The sequence below is a fragment of the Dipodomys merriami genome, unplaced genomic scaffold, assembly GCF_024711535.1.
Source record: "Dipodomys merriami isolate MVZ:Mamm:240054 unplaced genomic scaffold, mDipMer1.0.p SCAF_16, whole genome shotgun sequence".
Lineage (NCBI taxonomy): Eukaryota > Metazoa > Chordata > Mammalia > Rodentia > Heteromyidae > Dipodomys > Dipodomys merriami.
In genome coordinates this window covers 13,087,367-13,103,133 of record NW_027202937.1, presented here as the reverse complement: position 1 = coordinate 13,103,133, position 15,767 = coordinate 13,087,367, and the positions used below count along the sequence as shown (strand labels likewise).

The window sequence follows — 15,767 nt, the reverse complement described above, 5'->3', positions numbered from 1 at the left end:
GGCTGGCTTTGAGATCCTCAGATCTCAGCCTCCTGAATAGCTAGGATTACAAGCCTGAGCCACCGGCACCTGCCTCTATGTTTAGTCTTATAAGGAACTGAAGTTTTCTCTTGGGATCACAATCTTTACTTTCATTCAAAGGTCAGAAAGCAAACAGGGCGACAAGTCACATATTTAAATGTAGTTTTTAAAAAAGAATCCACTACACTCTTGTAAGATTTGTCCTCTCCCTTAGCCATGAATCAGACTATTTTGTTTCAGGGTTGTACCATCTTTCAGGTATCTGCATCTTAAGTCCAAGGACATAATTTTACATGAACTCTGTACCCTACTAGAAGATGCAAATTTGATTAGGATGAAATATTCTAGTTCAAAGCCTGGCACCAGTGGCTCACACCTGTAATCTTAGCTACTCAGAAGGCTGAGATCTGAGGATAAAAGTTCTAAGCCATTAGGAAGGTCTGTGAGACTCTTATCTCCAATTAACCACCAGAAAAAAACAGGAAGTGGTGCTGTGGATCAAGTGGCAGTCCCTAGTTTAACTGCAAATATTTTCCAGTGGTATCAGAAAGTTTGTTAATATTTTTCCAAGTGCAGGTACAGACACTTAGATATCATACCTTGTTGATTTCCTCTAAGTGGAACCAATTCAGAGTTCCTCTGTCTTTATGGATCTTGGCAATTTGAAGAATACAGGCAAGGTATCTAGCCTCAATATGAATTTGTCTCATATCTCTTCATTATTAAAATTACTCTGCAAAGTTTTTGCAGGCATGTCACTTTAGTGGCATCATGGCCTATTGAGAGCATCATGTGAACAGCCATATATCATTCATCTGTCTCCACAAGTGATGCTGATATCTAGCACATAGCACTGACCAGTGCTAGTGCCGAACATCCACTGGATTTGATGGTGATCACCTGGGCCTTCAAGTGAAACTTCTACTACTTTTCGCTTTGGAAATAACAAATTGTGGAGAGAATGATTTAGACTTTACAAATAACTGTATACTCATTTAATTTTTAGCCACTAATTTTACCTCCAATTATATCTCTCCAGTGTTACCATTCCTATTTCTGTGTATGTATTCTGGTCCTGGCCCTTGAACTCAAGACCTCGGATGCTGTTACTGAGCTTTTTTTTCTCAAGACCAGACTCTACCATTTGAGCCTCTTCCAGAGGCTCTTGGAAGCAAGAGTCTCACAGACTCTACTGTCTGGGCTGGCTTCAAACCATGATACTCAGATCTCAGCTTCCTGAATAGCTAGGATTACAGGTGTGAGCCGCTGGTGCTCAGCACCACTACTCCTTTTACACTTATTAATTTGGATACTAGTGTATGGAACAGTTTTTGTTTTCATCATTCTTTTTTTCTTTTCATATTTTATTTTAGTATATTTTTTCCTTTTATATTTTATTTTAGTATAACCTTGAAGATTCTGTTTGATATAGGAAATTCATTTTATTAATGTCAAAATTCCTCTAGAATTGAATAGTGATAGGCCCTTAAATTTGACATTGTATAAGTTCATATATCTCTATGAAGTTTAGAGCATTTCCTTCCTTTTTATGAGTTTATGCTATTCATTTTCCTCAGGCAACAGAAAACCTACAATGATGGATAATATCAATGTTACTTCTCAAATCTCCTTTATCCTCCTGGGTTTTTCTAACCTGACTCACCTGGAAATACTTCTCTTTGGGATTATCTTGATCTTTTACTTGCTGACACTGATAGGCAAACTGTTCATCATCATCCTGTCTTACTTGGACTCCCACCTCCACACTCCCATGTGCTTCTTCCTCTCAAACCTCTCTGTTCTGGATCTCTGCTACACCACCAGCTCCATCCCCCAGTTCAACCTCTGGGGCCCAGACAAGACCATTACTTATGCTGGCTCCATAAGTGTGCCCTGGGGAGCACAGAATATGTCTTATTGATGGTGATGTCCTATGACCACTAAGCAGCTGTGTACAAACCCTTGCATTACACTGTCCTAATGCACTCTAGCTTCTGCCCCTGGTTGGCCATGGCCTCCTGGGTAAGTGGCTTTGCCAACTCAGCACTTCATTCCCTCTTTACCTTCTGGGTGCCCCTGTGTGGACATTGTCAAGTGGATCATTTCTTTTGTGAAGTTCCTGCACTGTTGCAACTAGCATGTGTAGATGTTTATGCTAATGAGTTGACCCTCATGATTATGAACACTATTTTTATTTTCATACAACTCAGCTTCATTCTGACATCCTATGGTGCAATTGACTGAGCCATACTGAGAATTCAATCAACCAGTGGGCATCAGAAAGTCTTTGGGACATGGGGAGCCCATCTCATGGTGGTGTACTTTTACATTCCAGGAATGTGTATACATCTCCAATCTCCAACTGAAAATTCTCAAGAAAAGTTCATTGCCATGTTTTACACTGTTGTCACACCTAGCCTGAGCCCTCTCATCTACATCCTCAGAAACAAAGATGTGAAAGGGGAAGTAAGGGGACTGATAGGGTAAGAGTAGGCTGTGTGTCTGTGACATTAACAGCCCAATGGTGAACCTCTTCACCAATGGGTCATTAGCCAGTCCATTGTCAATCTCCCTTTCTGTCACCTTTCTGACTCATTACACATATGTTTTCACAACGTTTCAGAGTTCTTTCTAATGGATATAAATAAAACACAGACTGCTCAAATACTTATACATTCCCTATGGAGCAGTGAAATTATCACTATAAAACCCTCTATATTTTTTGCTTTGTTTCATTCTTTCTAGGGGAAATAAGTTTGTATCTTGGTTTATTTAAATATATGGTGAAATAGCTGAAATATTTATTAGGATACTGGTTTTTTAGTAAATTAGTAAATTTAGTAAATTAGTAAATATTGAGAGGGAGTTTGGTCCATATTCTTCTCCTATGGAGAGTAAGAAAATAAGTTTAAACTTGCAGCAAAACACCTTTGAAGAATTTAGCAGAAGTAATTATTTTACCTTCCTCTTTTGGTACAAGCAAGTAAGAAGTGTATAATGTATAGGGAGAAAATAACTTAAAAATTTACAGGTGCTTCATCAAGTAATAACATCAGGTGAATATAATGTTGTGAAGTACATGTTTCGAGCACCTTCATACCCTCAAGGAGCTACAGAGAATGCAAAAGGCAGGTGACCAACTAGGCTCCAAAAATGATATGAAGCTGATAGGCTTCTGAGAAAATTTCTTCATAATATACTGTATTGGAAAGTATTTTTAATCATAAAGTCTGTTCTTTTGGAATTATATTTTTCTCTTTATGTTTGATCTAATTTGAATATTTGTAGTTAATAATTATATTGTTACACTAATATTTCATACCTAAAGAAATGTATTTTTATTAAAGAAATCATTGTGTTTATATTATTTTCAACTATCTCCATTTGACCTAATTGAACTATAGATTTCATCCTTTGATCTGCCAAAATATCAACTGGAGTGGAGTAATGACAGAGTCATTCTAAACTAACATAGACATAATATATTTTATCTCTAAGCCAAATGTCAGCTGTAGTCTCTGAGACCTTTATGATTAGGCTGTGATTGACTCAACATGACTTACTACATTGTAAAAGAAGATGACATTCAAGTTTCCATTTCCTTGGTGCATTGCTGTTATTCTGGTTCTACTGACTTTATCCTTTTCTGTGTCTGTGACTCTTCCTTTCTCACCAAGTAGCAAGAGTAAGAGCCTGGAATACATTCCTTTGCACTTTGCCTTCTACCCACAAAATTAAGAACCACAAATTGTGTACATAAAAGAACTGCTAGTAATATTAAAGCCTTCAGAGAGTGGAATAACACATAAATTGAGATATTGCAAAACATAGGAAGTACAGCTTTGGACTGTCTTGCAGTGAGAATCTTTGGGCAATTTATGTAGCATTCTCATCTTTTATCAACTAACTATTTTCCTACAGTTTTAGTAAGATATAGTTTACAAAAATTGCATGTGGTTATATTACTTTAGATGAAGTTTGGATATATTAATATTTTTCTTATCAATTCATCTTATAAATTCTCATTTAGTCGATTAACATTTTTATCACTTCCCATACTTAACAGATGGTGTCTAATAGATACATGACCTCCTCTGGGCTCTATTCATTTGAAATCCTATCATCTACATCAAAAGCAGAGAGCTCAGGCCCATGAAGGAATTTTCTATCATCAACCTTACAACATTAATATTCTTGAAGCCATTTTGTCTCATTAATTAATGGATTTCTTATTCTTTTACATTTTTAATAATTTTTATTTTTAATCTTTTGTACAGGAGGTTTGAATTTATTTTTATAATGCATCTTTTTTTGTTTGTTTGTTTTTTTAACTGTATTTTTTTGTCTTTTCTTTTTTGGTACTGGGGATCGAACCCAGGACGTTGCACTTGCTAGGCAAGCGCTTTGCCACTGAGCTACATCCCAGCCCTTATAATGCATCTTGATCAGAGTCATCGTTTCTATCATTCTCTGCCCCTCATTTATCCCTTCTTCCCATCTGTATCATCATGTTTTCTAGTTCCATTTTAATGAGCATTGAAAAGTTAAAGAGTTTCCTATTTTTCTGAGATAAAGGAAGTGTCCTTTGGGCCATCATAGAGAATGCATTTCAGTGGGAAACTCTCTGTTTATACCAATCTATGCAATACTTACCTCGCTAGTCTATCAAAGCATGCAATAACTCTACTTCATTCAATAGAAATGTCATTGCATCAAAATATTACAGAGATAGTCTGAATTACTAGAGCTGGATTCACATTGAGTGTGAATCCAGAAGGTTGAGGCAGACAGATCTGGACTCAAGGCCAACCTGACCAACATAGTCAAACTCCATTTCAAAACCAAATCATCTTCAAACCAAACAAAGTAAAACAAAACAGGCACTGAGCCCAACAATGGTTTCCAGAAGTCTTATTCTTATATTATAGAGTATATTCATGCTATTTTCCTTTATCCAGCACTACAAACTGTTTTCACTCAAGACATGTTTCTGATTGGATATACTAGTGTGGCCCAGCACATTTTGGAATAAAATACTTTTCCTTCTAATAGGAATCATAAGTATTCCCCTGCAGTTTTGAGTAAGGCAGTGAGAAATTTTGAAAAGTCTGTACTGTACTACATTGAATCAATCTAAGATAAAAGCATTATATGATTTCAAATTGAGTAAAGGCTTTTCTCCTCTAGCAATCAGGATACTGATCTTGGTAGTTTGAAAAGATCAAAGGGAGCTGGTGTTTTTGATGTACAACTGTACAGTGGTGCTTTCACAGTCTCCTCCTTTCTCTTTCAGGGCCCTGGCTTTAGCATATAAAACATGGTGAACTTACTATTTTTTTTTTGCCTTTTCTTGCTAATATGTAATCCTCAAAAATTAAGACCTAGTCTGATTTTCTTTTGTGTGTGTGTGTTGGATGTGGGGCTTGAACTCTTGGCCTAGGCACTGTCCCTGAGCTTCGGTTTTTGCTCAAAGCTAACACTCTACCACTTGAGCTACAGCACCACTTCCAGCTTTTTCTGAGTAGTAGTTTACTGGTGACTCTTATGAGTCTCCCTGACTTTCCTGCCTGGGCTAGCTTTGAACTGTGATCCTCAAATCTCAGCCTTCTGAGTAGCTATGATTACAGGCATGAGCAGCCACCGGCGCTGGGCCCTAGTCTGATTTTGAACAGCCTTTCTCTAGGACTACAGAGAATAAGAATCTCTTTATATGTGGCCCAAAAAGTTTTCTTCTTTTCACAACATTCACTAAATCAGTGGACCTTACAATGTAGCTCCTGGTCATACATCATTGCTGTCACCAGAGAGCTTGTTAGAGTCTCTAATTTTTGGACCTAACTAAAGACATAGAATTGAAAACTGTGGGTGGTGCTCTAAAATGCTGTGGGAGAACCCTTCGTTGATAAGTTGGCTGGTTTAATTGTGCTAATAGTTCACTTCAAGTCAATGAAAGCCAAAGAAATTGAAAATAATCTTGACATTGTCCTCATGTTTCTAGGGTTAACGGTACCACATACCCAGTGCTTTTCCTTCCACTTCTACCTTTTATCACAGGTGAAAGTAAGAACTTTAGGAATGATGTGTTGGCCCCTGACCAGAGTTCGTTGCAATCTGACTGGTATATAATTCATCCCCTTACTATGTGTCTTATTTCTAAGTCTACTTTCAGAACCAAAGCTTTATGTTAGGTCCTCTGAGAGCAGAGCTTTGTTTAAGAACCTAGTTAGAAATAACTGATTTTTGGAAGGTGATCTAGGGATAGATATAGGAGAGGAAAGGAAGTATGAGATAACAAAGAAAGGCAATCTTGGGGTATAATGGCCTGCATGTGTCCACCAGGAGCTCAATTCTCTCAGGACCTTCCTGAATAAAAGAAATTGTCACCTGAAGAGTGGCTGAAGTATTTATTTACTTGCTACCATACCTTTATAGTTTGAGGGTTTTCCCATGGGTCATTAAATCTTTTGTACTTTGGGGCAGCACTTGTTTGTGTGCCCGACGGGTCCCTTGGTGTCAGGCAAGGACTTTGAACAGATATGGAAGATATATATCACACTTGATATATATATATATATATATATATATATATATATATATATATATATATATATAACACTGTCAGTATATGTAAGATGAGTCAGTTCACACAAAACTGCTCCATAAAGTCTGGACGGAGGAGGTGAGCAACACCCTCATCAGAAGCATTTGCTTTAGTGGATAAATTGCAAATGCAGTCAGAAAAATCAGAGTGCATCAGATTTCTTCATGAACTCCCCGGGGTACTGTTCCAAAAAGCAGACGAGGTGAGCTGATAAAAATCACAGGGACATTTGATATTTTCAGGCAGAACTATTTCAGCAGAAACAGATGATGCATATATGAAGTAAAAAATGAGTTAGATTAAGATTTTGCCCCCTAACACAAACCTTTTGAAAGTATTTGAGTTATAAAAAAAAGTTAATCTCCTGAAAGACTAGAAAAGAGCAGTCTCAATAGACAAAGAATATGAACCAGATGTTGGTTTCTAAGAATTGGATAAAAATCAAAGGATGTACAGGAGGCACAAGCTTTTGGAGAATCATAAAAATCTGTTAATACTAAATTTATTAAAACATCCAACAATTCCTCTATAACAACCAACTCAAATTCACAGCCAACGTACTAAGATTTCCTCACTAAATTCAAATAAAAATTCTTCAGGGAGTATAGGAACAATGACACACAGAAAAGGGAATGGAGGCACAGGAATAACATTGATTTTCTAAAATGTATACAATGGAAAGACAAATCTAAATAAGGTAAAAATACATTGAAATTTGAATTGTAAATAACCAATGCATCTAAAGTCCTTGTTTTGGCATTACTGTGGCTTTAAATGATTTAACCAGAATAACTATTGATTGTGATAACTTGTCCTGAATCTGTTTCTAGTATGTGACAAAGTAAAATTATGATAATTTAATAAATTGTGACTACTAAGCCAGATCATAATTTTTTTCTTAAAAAGATGATCGTTTATTTGATAAGCTAAGAAAAGTGAAAAGGAAAAATGGAAGAAAGAAGAAAGAGAAGAGGTTGAAAGGACGTAGGGCACATAGTATGACAGGAGAGAAGAAGAAAAAGGGGAAAACATAAGAAAAAGACAGACACACTGAGATCCACAAAGACAGACACTCCAAGACAGAGACAGGGAGATACGAAAAGACGATACACATTGAACTGCATTGTATGTATAAAATAGTCAAAGAGGTGCTAAATAGTCAATCTTAAAAGCAAAAATACAACAGATATGTCATACTGAACAAAGTAATAATATGCACAATACTTAAAATGGACAGGAATGATCAGAGACAAAACTAAAAATGATGGAAAAGGAAGAGAGGAAGAGAGAATGTGAGGGGGAGAGAGAGAGAAACAGAGAGAGAAAGGTGGCTATCAAAGTTTAAAATGCTTAACTAAATGGGTGTTTCCCCCAAATGTAGGATCTGAAAGTCTTATTCTTAAGTCAAAAGGAATCAAATATCTGCATCTTGTATATACATTTTTCTAATTTGGGGAGGAAAAGGGGAATAACAAAATGCTGAAATAAGGATATAAGTTGACCTATTGTAACAATGAGATGTACGACACACTATGTTGAAAACGAACTTTACAACTTGGGGGGGGGGAGAGGAGTTGGAGAGGTGGAGAGGGAAAACAAGGAGGTAACAATGCTTAATAGGAAATGTACTCATTGCCTTACTCATGTACTATAATCCCTCTGTACAGTATTTTTACAACAAAAAATATACACAAAAAAGAAAGGAATCAAATAGTCATACTCCCTATCTTCCTGTCTCAGTACTTGAAGAATCACAAGCCTTGGCACAGCCAGTTCAAATCCATCCGCTGAAGAGGTAATTGTCCCAGAAGCCATGATCACACTTTGCAATGACAGCCACAGTGATTTCATCCTCCTAGGCTTCTCCGACAAGCCATATTTGGAGAAGGTCCTTTTCTGGGTCATTTTGATCTTTTATTGCTTGACCATTTCAGGAAATATGGTCATCATCCTTGTTTCCTGGAAAGATCCCAAACTCCATATTCCTATGTATTTCTTCCTCTCCAATCTTTCCGTCCTGGATCTGTGCTTCACCAGTAGCTGTGTTCCTCAGATGTTGGTAAATTTCTGGGGCCCAGAGAAGACCATCAGCTACCTTGGCTGTGCCATTCAGCTCTACGTCTTTCTGTGTATTGGAGCCACTGAATGTGTCCTTCTTGTTGTCATGGCCCTTGATCGCTATGTAGCAGTATGTCATCCACTGCAATATACAACTATCATGCACACCAAAGTCTGTGTGCAGCTGGCCATCCTGGCCTGGGGCACTGGCTTGGTTCACTCTCTGATTCAGTCCTATGCAACACTCCAGTTACCATTCTGCTCTCGCCGGATGCTAGATGGCCTTTTCTGTGAGGTCCCAGCCCTGATCCAGATCTCCAGTACAGACACTACCTACAATGAAGTCCTGATGTCTATGGCCAGCATTATTCTCCTTGTGGTGCCCTTGATCCTTATCCTTTCCTCATATTGTGCTATTGCGAAGGCGGTGCTGAGGATAAAGTCAGCAGCTGGGCAGAAGAAAGCCTTGGGCACCTGTACTTCTCACCTTCTGGTGGTCTCCCTCTTCTATGGCACCGTCACTAGCGTCTACCTTCAACCCAAAAATCACTACGCCCATGAACGGGGCAAGTTTCTCACCCTTTTCTACACTGTAGTGACCCCAAGTCTTAACCCCCTCATCTATACTCTGAGGAACAAGGAGGTAAAGGGGGCACTAATGAGATTAGGAAGGAAAACCTGGGATTCCCAGAATATCTAGTCAGGCTAGTCTATGCTTGCTGAACCTGACAATAGAGAATAATCTTGTCATTAAGAACCTTGAGATTTCACTACCAAAGTTAGGTAAGAGCTGCATTTCTTAGGGGAGATTTCAATTTCATTCATTAATCATTGATGATAAAACAATTTCTTCATGATGCTCTCTAAACACAATGTGCTATGCAAATCAATGTATTTTATAGTCATTGTCTTCATTTGGGGGGAAATGAAACACAAAACTTATTGTTCTTATTTTTAATGTACTATGTGATTTCTTTTGTGTGTGTTTTTTTCCTATACTTTATCCCTTGTCACTGTATTTGATTTTGGTGCCCTGAGTATTGTATAAACATTTATCTGAATTAGGGAAGGGAAGGGGAACAACAAATGTGAGACAGAGGACAAAGGGAGAATCAATGCAACAGCGATACAAGACAATATGTTGGAAATGATCTGCACAACTTGGGGGGAGGTGCCAGGGCGGGGTGGGGGGAGGAAAGTAGGAGGAAAATGAGGGAAGGGGTAACAAGTTCAAGAAGAAATGTATTCACTATCTTCATATGTAACTGTAACTCCTCTGTATATCACTTTGACAAGAAATTAAATTTAAAAATAAATAAATAAAATACAAAGTGAAATATGTACCATGTTTTTCTGTTTACTTGTTTTTAATTCTATTTTTCTATAAGTTTAAGCAGTTATTTTATCCAAGAACCTAGAACTTACATATTTTCTAAAGTTTAGAAAGAGCTACATTTGAACAAATTTACACATACATCTTGACTTAAGTCCAATGGCTTTGCCTTTTGTCTTCCTGTCTCTGTTTGAACCACTGATGAAGTTTGACTTGCTACCTCTACCCAGAACAAAGTTCTATATAAGCAAACCTTGCTCACTGTTCTCTGTGCCCATCTGCATTAGTATTATCACTGATATTCTGGAGTGTTATGGAAGTGCTATTTTTCCACTCACTCTAAGTTCCAAATTTAATAAAATGTTTGTCTTTTAGTTTAGCAGATGTTGTTCTTTTCCTTCTTCCCTCTCTCCCTCCCTTCATCCCTCCCCTTCTCTTTCTCTCTCTCCCTCTCTCTTTCTTTCTCTCTTTCTTTCTCTCTCCCTCTCTCTTTCTCTCTTTCTTTCTCTCTCCCTCTCTCTTTCTTTCTCTCTCTTTCTTTCTTTCTTTCTTTCTTTCTTTCTTTCTTTCTTTCTTTCTTTCTTTCTTTCTTTCTTTCTTTCTTTCTTTCTTTCTTTCTCATTTGGTGTCTGTCCTGAGTAATTCACTTTGCTGTCCCTGAGCTTTTGTGCTCAAGGCTACCATCTGAGCCACAGTTCTACTTTTGGCTTTTGGTGGTTAATTGGAGATAAGAGTCTCCTGGAGTTTCCTGCCCTCTGGCTTAGCTAGGATAACAGAGGTGAAAAATTGGTACCTGGCTAACAGGAGATAGTTTCAGAATAAAGGCATTATTGTCTCAAGGGCTATATGTGATGCTGAAAGATGTCACTTATCTGATACCTTCGTTTGGGATGATTTCATTTAAGTAGGGCTCCTTCATTTAAGCCTGTAGTACTTTTCTAGGAAACCTAAATGGAATCCCAAGGGAGTTTTAAAATTCAATCTATTTCCCCAACTCAAGATGTAGCCTGATCTTTCATTTCATACTGATGAATCTCTGTAGGATGTGGTGGAATTTTGTAAAGCAGGAAATCTAACTTGACTTTATCTTCAATCCCTTTCCTTTTTATGATGCTGATTCAATAAACCTGCATGCTTGTTTCCATCCCTGAGTCTACTTCTTGTGAAACTTGATTTTCAATGTATATTTAAGAATCAGCAGATCAAATGGCAATACACTTGTAGTCAACCTTCCACCAGTATGGCATATCCTCCTGGTTTCAGCAATTATAACCAACATTGAGCCTGGCACTTTCTGACTTGTGCAAAACTCATTCCCTGAATATTCTTCCAATCTCAACACATAGCTTAGGTTCCATAAACTAGAAAAGGAATTTAGGTGCAAACTGCTAATTTTGGAAGTGATTAGAAACAAAAAATATAAAGGGAAAACTAGGGCACATAAGAAAGGGAGGAAGATAGGGGGTTGAAATAGCTAGGCTGTGTGCAATGGGAATTCAGTTCTCCCAGGACTATGCCGAAAAAGGAAACTGTGAAGAGTGGAAGAACATTTATCCACTTGCTTTTACTTCAATTGTCTGACAGTTTCCCGAGGGTAATTAAATACCTTGAAGTTTGGGGCAGCATTTGTCTGTATGCCAAATGGACTCTCACAGTATCCAATAAGACCTTGTGGCACAGGTGGAAGAAATATATAGCAGTTCAGGTACATCACTGTCAATATGGGTGAGATGAATCTGAGTTCATATCAGGTCACTCATCACAGCTATATTGAAATATAAGCTGCTCTGAGGAGATGAGCTACATAGGCACCAAAGCCTTCTGCTTTCTAGAGGATGAAATGCAAACTCTTGTGCACATTTGCAAGTCCAGGAATGAGGACACTAGATTTCTTCTTGAACTTCCCTGGTTAGTCTTTGGAAAAGTAGAGAGGTGAGATAAAAAAAAATACCAAAGGGTGTTTGGTATTTGTAGCAAAAATACATTACAGAAATACAATATATAGATGCAAATTCTTGCATTTTTTTTCATACTGGAAACCAGACAGACTAAAACTTTGCTTCTAGCCAAAATGCCTGTGGAAGGAGTTCATTGTGGAAAAAATTAATTTGCTGTAATGATTAGTCATTGATTTGGAAAAAAGGGAAAAAAAGGATCTGGATGTGAATGTAAATATATGGAATCAGTTTGATATAGTTATATATAAACTAATAGTAAAAAGAAAACTGGGCCAGGTGCTGGTGGCTCACGCCTGTAATCCTAGCTACTCAGGAGGCTGAGAGCTGAGGATTGCAGTTTGAAGCCAGCCTGGGCAGGAAACTGTCCTTGATATTCTTATCTCCAATTAACCACTCAAAAACTGAGAGTAGTGCTGTAGCTCAAGTGGTAGAGCACTAGCCTTGATTGCAAAGGCTCAGGGATAGTGCCCAGGCCCTGAGTTCAAGCCCCATATCTGTCAAAAAAAAAAAAGAAGAAAGAAAAGAAAATTGGAGGTAGCACTGATCAAGATATATTATATTCATAAACTGCTTTGTTATATGGCAACTCTTTTGTATAACTACTTAAAGATAATTTTAAAAAGAAAACTGGGAAAGGAAGAATAATATGAACAAAGAACTAAAAAGTGGTTGCAGTGCAGTGGGTAAAAGAGAAAGGATGGAATTATAGATCATGTATTTTGGATATGGGAAAGTCTAAAATTCCTTACAGCATCAAAATAAACCTCTATTATAATATCAAATTCACAACCAAACTAATAACAATACAAAATTAAATTTATAAATTAAAAAAGAGAGAGACCCTAGTCATCAAGACAATATATAGATTCCCGACAATGCATAGAATCTTAAAGAAAACTTTGAGCAGGTAAAAATAATGTGATGAAATTTGATCTACAAGAGCTCATTGGCTTTAAATGATCTGAAAAAATAGCTATATTAGGGATAGCCCTATATATTAATGTTATTGATGATTATGAAAATTTCAAACAAATCTTATATATATATTTGTATGTATCACGTAATAAGTATGACTATGTGATAGATTGTTAATATTAAGCCACAGCATAGTGCTATTTAGAATCATGGCATTGCCCATTTGATATGATATATTATTTTCAAAAATTTAAATTTTTCATCTTATTTCCACAGTTTTTGTTTTTCTCCAATATACTTTCTCACTCAATCTATATCATTACCCACTGAGAGACATACTCATATATGAAATTTTGGAATCATTAAATAGGAATCAAGATTCCCCAAAAGTGAAGAATGTGAAATACTATAAGAAATGACCAAATGATACAGTTAATTTGATGAAAGTGATACTCCATACATTTATATATGTCCTATAATGCAAATATCCATAAACTATGAAAGGCAGGAAATTGTGTAAATGAAGTTTTCAAGTTCTTTTTCAATGAAGATAATCTAGAGATATGACATTCTCACAAATATTACTTTCATTCATAGTCACTGAAAAACATTGGCTGTATATGCTCTATACTTGGAAAAATGCTTGCTATACTATCAACATTTTTATTATAACTACCATGCTGAAGAGTTAATTAATATCAGACAGTCTATTTTAGTACTTTCCTGTGTTTTCATATATATTCTTCCCAATAAGCATAAATATATTAGGATGTATAAGTATCAAACTGCACTCTCTAGGAAAGACAAATTAAGGAAAATATTAAAAACTTCATAAGATTGCACAGCATGGAAAAGTCTGAGGGGGTAATTTAAGCTCAGAGATTCACAGAGAAAGTGAAAAAGTAAGTGGAGGAGATGAGAAAATAAAGGGAGCAAGTGGAGAATACTGCAGGACAGGAGGGTTGAAAAGAAGAGGAAACGTGGAAGATAAACTGAAAACCAGAGATACAAAAGTAGAAGGATGAAACAAAGAGATGAAAGACAATAAACATGGAAAAATGTCATATAACTGTATAAAATATTCAATAAATGTGAGAAATGTTCAGTCTTTAACAACAAAGATGCAACCTGTTTCTCATAATCAGCAAAGTCATTGATGCTAGCAAGTTCTAAAATTTATTTTGGACAGCTTACAATGAACATCTATGATCAGGTACGAAACTGAAGAAAGTGTAAAATAGTAGACAGAGACAGTGGTGGCTATTAACCACAAAAGCACTTCACTAAATCCTTTCTTTTCCCAAAATACAGGAGGTGAAAGTCTCACTTACTGAGTCCAAAGGAAGCAAGTTAGCCCTACTGCTCATCTTGATGTTTCTACTGGAATCATTACAAGATTTAAGCGTCGAATATTGAGATACCTTCCAAAGAGACAATTGTCCCAGAAGTTATGGTCACACTTTGCAATGACAGCCACAGTGACTTCATCCTCCTGGGCTTCTCTGACAAGCCATATTTGGAGAAGGTCCTTTTCTGGGTCATTTTGATCTTTTATTGCTTGACCATTTCAGGAAATATGGTCATCATCCTTGTTTCCTGGAAGGATCCCAAACTCCAAATCCCCATGTATTTCTTCCTCTCCAACCTTTCCTTCCTGGATCTGTGCTTTACCAGCAGCTGTGTTCCTCAGATGTTGGTGAATTTCTGGGGCCCAGAGAAGACCATCAGCTACCTTGGCTGTGCCATTCAACTCTATGTTTTCCTATGGCTTGGAGCCACTGAATGTGTCCTTCTTGTTGTCATGGCCCTTGATCGCTATGTAGCAGTGTGTCATCCACTGCAATATACAACTATCATGCACACCAAAGTCTGTGTGCAGCTGGCCATCCTGGCTTGGGGCACTGGCTTGATTCAGTCTCTGATCCAGTCCTCCACCACCCTCCAGCTACCCTTCTGCTCCCATCAAATGATAAATGATATTGTGTGTGAAGTCCCAGCCCTGATCCAGCTCTCCAATACAGACACTACCTACAATGAAGTCCTAATGTCCATAGCCAGTATTATTCTCCTTGTGGTGCCCTTGTTCCTTATCCTTTCCTCATATTGTGCTATTGCGAAGGCAGTGCTGAGGATAAAGTCAACAGCTGGACAGAAGAAAGCCTTGGGCACCTGCACTTCTCACCTCCTGGTGGTCTCCCTCTTCTATGGCACAGTCACGGGGGTATACCTTCAACCCAAAAATCCATATGCACATGAACGGGGCAAGTTTCTCACCCTTTTCTACACTGTGGTGACTCCAACTCTTAACCCCCTCATCTACACCCTGAGGAACAAGGAGGTAAAAGGGGCACTAATGAGATTAGGGAGGAAGACCCGGGATTCCCCACATTCCAGTGAAGATTCGTGTATGTCTATCTGTTGTTGAGCTTAAAAATAAAGAACTGTAATATCACAAAACCTGGGAAATATGCATCTTGCCATTAGCAAAGATTTAGGCGTGATTTCAGGTTTGTCTTTCAATCATGGATTGGAATCTAATATCTTCATGATGCTCTTTAAGCACCATGTGTTATAGAAATTACTATATTGTGGTGTCATTATCCTTGAGTTAGTAGAAAAAACAAAATTGCAAAATAAAATATCAAGTCTTAAGTATCAAGTCTGCCTTTTATTTAGTTTTTTTCCCATTTGTTTGTTTTTACAAGTTGTAGTAGTTCATTCATTCAAAAGTCTAGCCCCTACAAATTTTCTAGTTTGGAGTCAGAGGTATTGAATAAACTCACATGGCCTTCACTACTTAAGCCTTATGATTCACAGATGAGTATGGATTGTTAGCAATACCCAGTGAAAAAGTCTTGACCAAGCTGGTCACATTCACTCT

General features: G+C 37.4%; 2 protein-coding genes and 1 pseudogene across 2 annotated transcripts; all 3 read left to right on the top strand.

Moving 5' to 3' along the window:
• The first annotated feature begins 1,615 nt into the window (after window positions 1-1,615).
• Window positions 1,616-2,508, top strand: LOC138827796 (olfactory receptor 2J3-like; annotated as a pseudogene).
• Window positions 2,509-8,435: 5,927 nt separating this feature from the next.
• On the top strand, window positions 8,436-9,380 carry LOC138827975 (olfactory receptor 2H2-like). The gene has a single exon (XM_070023549.1). It carries the CDS (start codon window positions 8,436-8,438, stop codon window positions 9,378-9,380), a length of 945 nt encoding a protein of 314 aa, XP_069879650.1.
• A 4,956-nt stretch (window positions 9,381-14,336) lies between these two features.
• LOC138827974 (olfactory receptor 2H2-like) lies at window positions 14,337-15,311 on the top strand. Its single transcript, XM_070023548.1, has one exon. The coding sequence runs from the start codon at window positions 14,337-14,339 to the stop codon at window positions 15,309-15,311; it is 975 nt and encodes a 324-aa protein (XP_069879649.1).
• The last annotated feature ends 456 nt before the right edge of the window (window positions 15,312-15,767 follow it).